This window comes from Mus caroli, chromosome 16, assembly GCF_900094665.2.
Source record: "Mus caroli chromosome 16, CAROLI_EIJ_v1.1, whole genome shotgun sequence".
Lineage (NCBI taxonomy): Eukaryota > Metazoa > Chordata > Mammalia > Rodentia > Muridae > Mus > Mus caroli.
Genome location: NC_034585.1, coordinates 80,475,034 through 80,486,849, shown reverse-complemented (window position 1 = coordinate 80,486,849; position 11,816 = coordinate 80,475,034). Strand labels below are relative to the sequence as shown.

At 42.0% G+C, this 11,816-nt stretch overlaps 1 protein-coding gene across 1 annotated transcript in view; it reads left to right on the top strand.

Annotated features, from left to right (window-relative positions):
• Positions 1-237: 237 nt before the first annotated feature.
• Adamts5 (ADAM metallopeptidase with thrombospondin type 1 motif 5) overlaps positions 238-11,816 on the top strand; it is a 40,979-nt gene continuing 29,400 nt past the window's right edge. Inside the window, exon 1 of the mRNA XM_021185177.2 lies at positions 238-1,408. Coding sequence (XP_021040836.1) covers positions 308-1,408 — 1,101 coding nt within the window. The 5' untranslated portion in view covers positions 238-307. The remainder of the gene's footprint in view (positions 1,409-11,816) is intronic.

Genomic DNA, 11,816 nt, shown 5'->3' with positions numbered 1-11,816 from the left:
ATTTATTATTTTTTTTCTTTTATTTTATTTTACATTTTTCTTCCTCCGTCTCTTGGAACTCCATTCCAAACATTTTCCAAACCAACAAAGAAAAAGTTCTCACAGTGGCACCGGTGCCAGGCCAGGCTGGCGCTCTGCTGCGGATTCCCCCTACCCTTTCCTGGACACTTGACTCAACCTTGCACGCCAGTGTGTAGAGTGTGCGGCTGTGGGTGGGTGGGTGGGAGGGCGAGCCCCCCACCCCCGCCCCTGAAACTTCCATAGCAAATAGCAAGCATCCAGCTAGACTCAGTGCGGGCAGCGCACTATGCGGCTCGAATGGGCGTCCTTGTTGCTGCTACTGCTGCTGAGCGCGTCCTGCCTGTCCCTGGCCGCTGACAGCCCCGCCGCGGCACCTGCCCAGGATAAAACCAGGCAGCCTCAGGCTGCAGCAGCGGCCGCCGAGCCGGACCAGCCGCAGGGGGAGGAAACACGGGAGCGAGGCCATTCACAACCCTTGGCCGGGCAGCGCAGGAGCGGCGGGCTGGTCCAGAATATAGACCAACTCTACTCTGGCGGTGGCAAAGTGGGCTACCTTGTCTACGCGGGCGGCCGGAGGTTCCTGCTGGACCTGGAGAGAGATGACACAGTGGGTGCTGCTGGTAGCATCGTTACTGCAGGAGGAGGGCTGAGCACATCATCTGGCCACCGGGGTCACTGTTTCTACAGAGGCACCGTGGACGGTAGCCCTCGATCCCTAGCTGTCTTTGACCTCTGCGGGGGTCTCGATGGCTTCTTTGCAGTCAAGCATGCGCGCTACACTCTAAAGCCGCTCCTGCGTGGGTCCTGGGCAGAGTATGAACGAATTTATGGGGATGGATCTTCCCGCATCCTGCATGTCTACACCCGTGAGGGCTTTAGCTTCGAGGCCCTGCCGCCACGCGCCAGTTGCGAGACTCCTGCATCCCCGTCTGGGCCCCAAGAGAGCCCCTCGGTGCACAGTAGATCTAGGAGACGCTCAGCGCTGGCCCCGCAGCTGCTGGACCACTCAGCTTTCTCACCATCTGGGAACGCGGGACCTCAGACTTGGTGGAGGCGGAGGCGCCGTTCCATCTCCAGGGCCCGCCAGGTGGAGCTCCTCTTGGTGGCTGACTCTTCCATGGCCAGGATGTATGGGCGGGGCCTGCAACATTACCTGCTGACCCTGGCCTCCATCGCCAACAGGCTGTACAGTCATGCAAGCATTGAAAACCATATCCGCCTGGCTGTGGTGAAGGTGGTGGTGCTGACGGACAAGGACAAGAGTCTGGAGGTGAGCAAGAATGCGGCCACGACCCTCAAGAACTTTTGCAAATGGCAGCACCAACATAACCAGCTAGGGGATGATCACGAGGAGCACTATGATGCAGCCATCCTGTTCACCCGAGAGGTAGGTACAGAAGGTGGGTGCCCAGCCCTGGGATACAAAGACTGGTGGAAGGGCAGGTCTTGCTAGTGGCTCTGCTTCTCCCATAAAGGACCTGTCACTCAATAGAGATTTACTTAAATGCATCTTGCATGCAAACCACTCAGCCCTCACTTACACTCAGGTGTTCTGATGAGCCTCTGCAGTAATCTCTGCTTTAAGTGAGGGGACTTTAGGAGATCAACACTCACTAAGGCTGGATGCCAGTCAGACAGGACACTGTGGTGTATGGCCGTGATAAGGAGGTGTACAGTTACATGGCAAAAGGAGGAAAGTAAGACTGTCGTCTGAAATTGCATGTTTTCTACTTCCCAGTGAAGACGAAAGTACTACTTTGTCCTACTTAATGGGAAGGACTTGAAAGTTGGCAGTTGCTTTTATCTGATTGATGGCCTCCCTTGTAAATGTCCTTAAACGAACTCTTCTGCAACACTAGCCTTTTCCAAAGGACTGCTTTTTCTAATGTGGCTTCCAAATGGGCTTCTGACATATCCACCTTGGAATCTGAGTTCCTGAGAAGGAAGGAATGTGGGAGGGTCAAGGGGATGCGGAAGCCCAATCAGCAGTGAGGACAACCCCTCACCCCACCCCCCACCCCAGGCCCTCTACCAACACATCTGAAGCACCACCCTCCGGCCCAACTGCCAAACAAGGGTCAAATCCAGTTGGAAGGTTTGGGGTTTGGATGAATGTGTTTCTGAAGTTCTGGGCAGAGCTTCAGGATGTGGGGAAGAACGTTTTCCAAGGACTTCCCCACGTTAAGGGTGATGGTTACCCAGAAGGAAAAGAGATGGATCATTATGAGCCCAGACATTCTGGGAGCAACACATCTATTTACACAGTTACCAGACCACCATGTTAGCGTGACGTTTCAGACCAAAAGTCCTGCTGGTAGTTGTGAGCCTGAGCATTCAGAAAGCTGTCCCGATTACCATTCCTTATCTATCCCCCTCCCATCCTTGTTGAATTTTGTCTTCCCAGCTAGCCCCCTCCTACTGTGTGTATGTGTCTGTGTGTGTGTGTTCTATCGATGATCACAGTTTCATTTTCTGCATGACTGCCGTGACTATGCATGGCATACCTAGAAGACACCATGCCTGGGTGTCATGGTCTTGCTCTCCACTTCTTTCCTCAGTATACATCCACCATCCAGGTGGAGCTCTTCCCTGTCTATCTTAATCTTAGCATCATGATGTGTTCTAAGTCTGATTTAAGCTTGGCTTATTGCCAAATTCAATTTCTCTGCCTGACTTGTGCCCTTTCACATGCCTGTGAAGGACTGATGTTTAAGGATCATTCCAGGTGCATGAAATCCATCCAGTATAACTTTAAGTAACAACAAACTCTTTGACAGTGTACAGTTACGAACTGTAACCAAAGAGGAAGGATAGATAATTCAATGGCACACTGTAGGGGCTTCAGGGTGCTACATCCTCCCTACCTAATTTTTCTATTTTTGCTAAGGTGCCCATGGTATGAAGAAAAGAGTGTTGATAAAGTCGAAGGAGAGAAACGTTTGCAGATTATGAGGTGGACATAATTGTAACCCACAAAGAAAGTCATCAAAAGCAGTATCCAGGGAGAAGTAGGCATCACAGCTCTGGGTGCAATGAAAAAGCTTTCATCTCATTAAGAGATGATCTGGAAGCCACCCTTTAATTCTTCTGCCCTGCACTAGTTTTTAAAATAATGGTGCAACAGGCATTTTGTAGGCTTCCCTGTAAAGTTCTTCTGTAAAACTAGCCCTTTTCTCACTTGATTTCCAAGTCTTTTTTTTTTTTTTTTTCATAAGCAACTTTCCACGTCTGGATTTCCTTGTGTTGCTATATAATGACTGCCTGCCAAGAAGGAGGCTTGGGAGAGTTTGTAGAAGGAGGTTCCCTAAAGAAAGAGGAAAAAATACTTTTGTAGACAGACCACACCAAAAAGCAGTACACTGCCAATCATGGTAATAATTTTCTTTCAGTTTAATACAAAATCGTTGTTCATAATTCTAAAATTAACTGGAAGACCTCTCACCGTTTGCTCTTTTCCACATAATTTTCCCAATTATTTCCCAGCTGAAAGGAAACCAGGATTCTAAATGATGTCTATTGCTTTTGCTGGGGGGGGGGGGTGTGGGGGGTGTACTTGGGTAATTGACAATCACTGTTTCCTAGTCTGGGAAATACATCGCTACATTTTAACTAGACAAAAGCAAAGTAGAAGTAAATTCATTCTCTAACTTCTTTTTCATTAAAATAAAATCTTAATTACATTCTATTAATGAGAGAGGGCATGTTCCAGAGCCTTCAAGCACAGGTCCAAAAGGATAACCCTTGGGAATTGATTCTCTTCCTCTGTGTGTGTCCCATGAATCAAACTCAGGGTCTCAGTCTCTGTGGCAAGTGCCTTTACCCTCTGACACAGCCACCTTGCCAGCCCTAACTTAATGTTACTAAGAATTGCCACGAACTTTCCACGCTGGTTTGCACATGGGGAATATTTTACTCTATCTTCCTTTTCCTCTTTGCCAAGCAGAAGCCTACTTTAAAACAAATACAATTTGGGATGTGGTTGATCTGTAATAAGCTTGTCTAACTTCACAAAAAAAAAATTGAATCTTTGAAGAGCACTTATAATATGAATACATAATTCTAATTTAAAAGAGGACTATTAGGTAGCTTGTATAAGTATTTCAATACAGGACAAAGCCCATCTGAAAGTATTTTGCATGTGCATTTAATCTCTACCTAATGTTTGAAAAAAATGGAAACCAAGAATTCTAGAAGAGGGAAGATCAGGACTCTTCTGTTCATGCGAGTCAGGTATTTTCAGGCTGTCCACATGAAAGAAATAACTTCCATAGTTATTTCTTTTCAATGAGAAATACCCAGAGTTGGCACCAGCACTCCGATTTTACAACTCTGTTTTGAATGTAAGATGTGTGTTGCTTAGCAGCCAGACGCTCAACCATCAAATCCATGTTTTGATGGGCTCTGAGTTCTGTTCGAATTCTGGGTCCAGCTGTCTTCTGCTAAAGTGCTTGTTTTCCAGGCGTGAAGCAAATGTGCGAGGAAGTGCTTCCCACTCCTATTTACCAGCCAGTAACACCTTGAGTGTTGTGTCTAGGAGTCAGCAGAGGAATGTTCACATCTCAGCTACCAAGCTAGCACACTGAGATCTCAGGGCTATGCACTGGCCCTCAGTAATGTTCTGGTTATAGGAACTGCACCTATCTTTTTTTTCTGGCACAAAGTTACTTCTATTGTGAATGGCCTTGCTGCTGAAATTCATACTACGTCTGCCACCAGACATTAGAAATCTAGGCCCTGGGGGTTTACACATTGCTTCTCAGAGTTCTCTTCTCATTCTGACTCTCCGTTGTTATAAAATACATTTTAAAAGACAGTCCTAAACTTATTTTCCAAAAACATCTTTAGAAAAAATAATCTTCCTGATTGATGTCAAAATCAGAAATACTTTCACATCTCTCCCTACATCTGACCAAAAACAATGAACTCTTTACTATTGCATAGACTTAAGACATTGGGATGACTATGAAACAGTTAAAAGATTATTGAATAAAAGGTCTATTAATTTTTCATTGATTACTAAATCATGCTTCACTGAGCCATTGTGCTCTGTCTAGACTCTCTCCTTCCATGTCAGTCTTAGGATGCGTGATCCAGGACACAGACACTTCTCTGCTCTTTAGTCCCAGATAAAGACCCTTCTCCTCTCCTATCTAGTTCCCTTTTAGGTTCAGCATGAAATGGACACTAGAAGACAAAAACCTTAGAAGAGAGAGGGGATTGCACTCTTTGTCCTTGGTTTGCTGATTGAACCAACTAATATGGTCACATATTTGAATTCAAATCTACATCAAGCCTGTAGTAACCATTGTTGAAGAATCACAGCTACAGGTCAACCTTAAAAGAAAGGGGGAAAGTGACCACAGACTACGCAACTCTAGATGGTCATGTATGGAAAATGTATGAGAAATATTCTGAAAAACCTTGAACCAGAAAATAACAATATATAAGACAATGGATGGATTGTCTGAGTAGGCACCTTGCATGCACACTCCTGCTGTGAAGAGGGTAGATGAAGCCAATAAGACAGAAGACAATAAGGGGGGACACTTGGTTTCCATCAGTAGGCTTACCACCAGTAGGAGGAAGCGATGCATAAGTTAATCACTCCTACATCAGGAAAACTGATAAAGTTCTCAGCAAGGATAAGCAAAGTCTGAGACAGGGAAGAGAAGAAACCCACAGATTCCTCCTAGGTGGCTTTATCAGGTATCATTACAAGTGTACCATTGCAGTGTTTCCTAAAGAATGGCTTGATCTCATTTGGATTTAAGTAACTGTTTTTGAACATTTCTTAAGTAATATCCATAGTGTGAATCGTTTTATCCTTAATTAGCTGAGGAACCAGCAATCACCATGTTGTCTTGTTTTGTGGGTAGAAACATATATTTGAAGGAAAAAAAAAAAAAAAAACAGAAAATCTGAGGACATTTTGTTGTCCCGGGAAGAACTGAGGTTGTAGACACCAGTTTTGGAGAAGGCAATGCTAGCCAGACCCATATGGAAGACATATAGCAGCCACACCCAAAGGCCATGTACTATGACCAGAGGAGTGTGGACAGCCTGTGTGGTAGAGGGAAGTGCTGTAAGAAGACAGAGCAGGAAGGCTGAATGATTTTTTTTATTAAGTATAGAAAAGAAGTGACAACTAAATTCCTTAAAAAGATGATCTGGTGTGTGTGTGTTGGTTTGATAATGCAACAACAATGCACTAGCATGGGAAGGGCATATCCAAAACAAAAAGAAACTCTCACTCAGTTCTGGAGACTGGAAAGTTTAAGATCGAAGATCCACCTGGTGTACCTTCTGGGGAGATACCTCTTCCTGGTTGGTAGGAGTCCATTTACTTGCTGTGTGTTTATGTGTTCATTCCTCACTCTGTATGTCTGTCCAAGAGAGGGGCATGGGGCAGGGGAAGAAGAGGAATGGGCAGATTGGAAAGAAAGGATAAGGAGGAAAGATGTCCTGACGTGCCTCTTCTTACCTGAGCTGAATTCCACTCTTTTTTAAAAATTTTTAATATTTTTTATTACGTGTTTTCCTCAATTACATTTTCAATGCTATCCCAAAAGCTCCCCATACCCTCCCCCCCCCACTTCTCTACCCACCCATTCCCATTTTTTTGGCCCTGGTGTTCCCCTGTACTGGGGTATATAAAGTTTGTGTGTCCAATGGGCCTCTCTTTCCAGTGATGGCCGACTAGGCCATCTTTTGAATTCCACTCTTTTAAAGTTGTGGTCTTTCTTATAGATCCTTTCTCCAAATACAGTCGCACTGGACTACTGGAAATTAGCATGAACAATGTAAAGAGGATACAGTTCAGGACATAGCATCGTGGTACAACATTTTATGGTGGGAACTAATGGCAGTGGAAACCAATGAAAGGAACATTAGGGAAGTTTACAGATGAGAAGGCTATTCAAAAATGAGCCTTGTGTGTGTCCTAAATGGCTAGATGTAGCCTGTAGGCACAGTGACATTAGGAATTGAAAGGCATGTGTCAAGAAATGTTTGAGAAAAACAGACAAATACGGGTAAAGTTAATCTTTTCTAGTAGATGGAATATTTTAGCTTATTCTTTGGGAAACAACATACAAATGTTCTATGCAGGAAATAGTTGCCAGGATGGAGCAAGAAGGCTCACTGGTACTTGAAGAAGGTTGGGATACATTGTGCAGAGTAATTCCAAGCTGTGACCAATATAGAAGACTAAACATATCTTACATGACCCATGCTTTAAGAAACTAACTGATCACAGCATGTAGATATGGAAATTTCAGATGCCAAAAAGATCATTTGGAAATCTCAGGTAGGAAGAGATAATGCAAAGCAAGAGAAAGAGGGTAGTTATCATAGCCTAAATAGTTAAATGTTGCTCATATGGTATGTATATGTGTAGGGAGTGCACACATGTATGTGACTGTGAGTTGGGGGGCAAAGCTAACTATTTCAGAAATTTTCTTCTCTCTCTGATTCATTTGCTTGTTTTCTAGAACATCTTCCACAGTGCATTTTGTCTCTTTTCTATGCACCTAATGGTTTAGCTTCATCACCATACCACACATGAAGACCACCATGGTAGCTTTTTATTTGCTATAAGAAAAGAAGTTCATTTAATTAAATACAGATATGGAATACAAAAGATAACATTGTCATCAAGAATAAGATCATGATTCAACAGCATCATGCTGTGGAGTACAGGGAAGGCAAAGTTTATCTATCATTAAAATTTAGCTTCCCTGTTCGGAAGTTTGAGACTCCAGGTTTTATCTCTCCTGAGAGTTAATTTCTGACATTAACTTGAGAGTTAATATGAAGATATCTATATATTAGAAAGTTCCACGTCAATTACCAGCACAGGTGAAGCTGAACAGTGCCCTTACATGAATGAAGAAGAGCCTTTGTCTCAATGTTTGTTAATTGTTTGCAAAATGTATCTTACAACTAGAATTGAAGTCTCAGAAGCAATCTGCCTTACATTCACCAGATTTAGTAGCATACTTCCCACCCTGAAGAAGGAATAGTCCAAGTATCTGTTCCCCCCCAGTCCATAATTTATTCTGTCTTTTATTCCATCATGTCCCCTCTTTTTACCTAAAATTTATCAGAGTCACTTTCTGCTCTTATAATTCTGGGTCCAGATTGTCCTTTCAGAGATCCTATTTGTCAACTCCAAACTCTTATAGCTCTAGCCACAGAAAATGCCATGGCATGTCCTTCCTGAGTCAGAGCTCATGTTTCTTAGTCCTACCTCATTAGGATGTCCTTTCTCTAAGAATATCATACCAGCTTGGGTGTTTCTAAGCCTGTGAAAACCTTTAGCGATTCCTTGAAGGAGGGTCCATCCACCCCGCTCTGTGTTCACAACAAGCTGTTCATCACAGCACGTCAGTTTGCTTCGTCTGCAAACTTACATATTGCTCACTCTCTAAAAGTTATCACGCTTCTTAAGAATCCCTATTAGATCCTTTCACTGCAGTGGCAGCAACTTGCATGAGGATTAGTTGAATATAGGCACACAGTTTTTGTTATAGAAGTGAATACATATGGGCTCCTTAGCCCCTCATCCCGCTGAACTCTGTTATGTTCAGAATCACCTTGTTGTATAGATGCCTGCTTAGAAACTGCGTAATACGGGTCACTGTCATGATTGACTTAACATTCCAAATTAAAATAATCTCTATTTAAATACAAAAAACAAGACCATTTTTAAAAGATTGTTGTATAAGTAGCAAGAAAGAAAAAATGATGCATCAAGAATCAGTCCCATGTTGTGGTGTGATGGTAGACGAGGACAATTTGTTTGATATTTGCCTTCTCTGTGCATGTGTGAGGTTATCACACAGAACTTGTCAATATGTACAGTTGATATGTGCTAATCAGGAAGTTTAAAAAGTCCACAAGACAAATCTGTATGTATAGCTGTAAGTATACATCCATGTGTGTGGCACTTCTGGTTAAATTGTAAGCCTAGCATTAATCCCTCCATCAGAAGTCTCTTTGCAGTGGAATTGTGTAAAAAGAAGAGTGGGCATTCAGAATGCTGTGGTGTTTCACCCTTGCTTTGCACGTTACAATTGTCCTTGTCAGGAGCTAATACTATCCAAAGTGTTCTTCAATCTGAGGGAGTGCTACTGGTGCCCTTTTCAGAATTTATGTTTTCTCCAGTTCCTCATCTCAGCATATTGTTGCTGCTTCGGAGAACAGTCTCTCAATGAAGACTGGGAATTCTCCAAGTCCTGTGACTTTCTTTGCTTGGATATCACTGTCCACATGGTAGGTGGCCCCTTTTCCCATCTGGTACTGATCACTGGCACTTTCCAAGCTACTCCTCAAGCACCAGTGTTCTAGGAAGCATGCTCTGCTGGCTGTTGGCATGATGTGGCTGATAGCTTCTCCATCCCCACACATACGCCCAAGGTATACTTCTGAATAGCATGATAAATCACAACTTTCTCATATACATAGCCCCTGTGACATTAACAGGGCTAGTGGCCTCCTTGTGGAACGTTTTTGTTTCTGAAGTCTACCTCAGATCTATTATGGAATTAAATCCACTGTCACTGTTCTATAGCCTGGCCAACATGATGCCATGAGACCACAGCTAACTCTCCTCACACTTTTCAGACACTTTGTTTTTCTTAGTCTTCCATTCTATCACTCAATACCCAATGATAACAAGGGATTGATTCTACACAGGTAACCTCTAGCAGAAAAAAGTATACATATATGTGTGTGTATATATATGCATATATATGCATATATACGTATATATACATATATAAATATTTAATTTGCCTTCTGATGGACACAGACCAAATAGAAAATCATTTGTTAGTACATTAATTCACTTACTTCTTTCATAGATGTTTATCTGCCTACTTTAATGTCCCTTACCTTTGATGCTAGATTATGTGCATGTGTGCTATAATATATATTATATATATACAGTAATATGTGGTCATCCCTGCCTATCATGCCCCTCCTCTGAATTTTAAAGGCCCTATGAACTTGAAAGCTAATTTACTGTTGTGAAGGGCCAACAGAAAATATAGAAATGCAATAAGCTATATATTAATAATTTGATATCTATTTTTTATACGTTAAGAAGAACTTTGGCTTACCATGTTAACATGTTTATGATACGTCTTGAAGGTGAAACCACAACTGCACTAAAAAGGTTTGAAATTGTGTGAGAGAAATGGAACGTTTGCCAGTTTATAATGATGGCTGAGGAAGTGTAGTGGTGTAGCTGTGTAGTCAAGGGGCTTAATCAGTGTAGTTAAATAATGAGTGCTTCTGTTCATAATTCAGTCACATGCACACTTTCCATGGCAAAAGGCCAAATTCATTTAATGCGATTCAAAGAAAACAAGGAGGGTTGATGGCCTCTAATGAGCAATTGATTAGCAGGCAACAGAGATAATAAGATTCTGGTTTCAATGCCATGGGGAACAGGAAGGCCATTTCCTTTTGCAGTCACTCCAAGCTGATTCATGACACAAGGAGTGGAAGTCAATTCTTGGATAACCTACTGTGTATAAGGATTCAACTATGACCTGGGATCTCATCCTAAAATTGCTAAAACTGATGAAAGGGAGGTTGAAAATGTATTATTACTCTATCATTATCCCAAATAATAATTATTATGGAAAACATCTACTCAAGTTTCGATCTTTTAAAGATGCTAATTTGTTTGTAGCAGCAGTAATTTGGGAACTCATGGGACATGGAAGGATACCTAGGGAAGCTTGAAGGAGTTATTGTTGGCATGAGGTCTTGACTCACCAAGGCTCAACACAGCTGGAAATCACAATATAAACAGTGTGAGAAGGTCCAGAAAGCACTAAAGAGAAGAGAATTGGGGATGGCTTTTAAGTCTTGCTCACCTTTGCTGGGCTTTTATGATCAAGAGAGGAATGAGGAGTAGCTGTTGGCTCTGAGTCTGTACACTTGATATGTACAGGAATACCACTTTGTACTTGTGTGTCTGAGAGCTGCTGAGGTTCTACTAATAGGCAGCAAAATATAGATGTATGAGGACAATCGCATTGAGTATAACTGTATCTCACCATTCAATTTAGCAAATATCAGTTAAGTCCCTATGGTAAGATATGTGTTATGAATGGATGCCAGGTATAATAGAGCAGTGCTTATTTCTCAAACTAATATTTTAAAATCCTTTGCAAAGTTGGTTATTAATTTATGGTTTACTTGGGAATGCCATTTTGCTCTTTTGGTTGTCAATACACATGTTGATTTTTAATGAAATTCATAAGAAAGCACAAGAAATTTTTATGTTTATTAATAACTGAATTAACATTTCTAGATAACATTATTAGCACAAGTTGAACATGTCAAAATTGTAACTTCTGTTATCCTTTTTATTTATATTTCTTTAATATCTTGTTTATATCCTTTAAGTGATCATTTTTAGTCTTGAGAGTCTCTTAAAAGCTCTGGGACTTCTCAAGAATAAAACAAATACACAATTATCTATGCATAAAACATACTTGTATCACAAACATTTTCTCATGTGTCATCATCTTGAGATGCATTTCACTAGAAGCTATGAGAAAACTTGTCCAGTTGGTAAAGGTGCTTGCCAACACAAAGGAACTCAAATGATATGTACTCACTGATAAGTGGATATTAGCCCAGAAACTTAGAATACCCAAGATATAAGTTACAATTTGCAAAACACATGCATGAAACTCAAGAAGAACGAAGACCAAAGTGTGGACACTTTTCCCCTTTCTTAGAATTGGGAACAAAACACCCATGGAAGGAGTTACAGA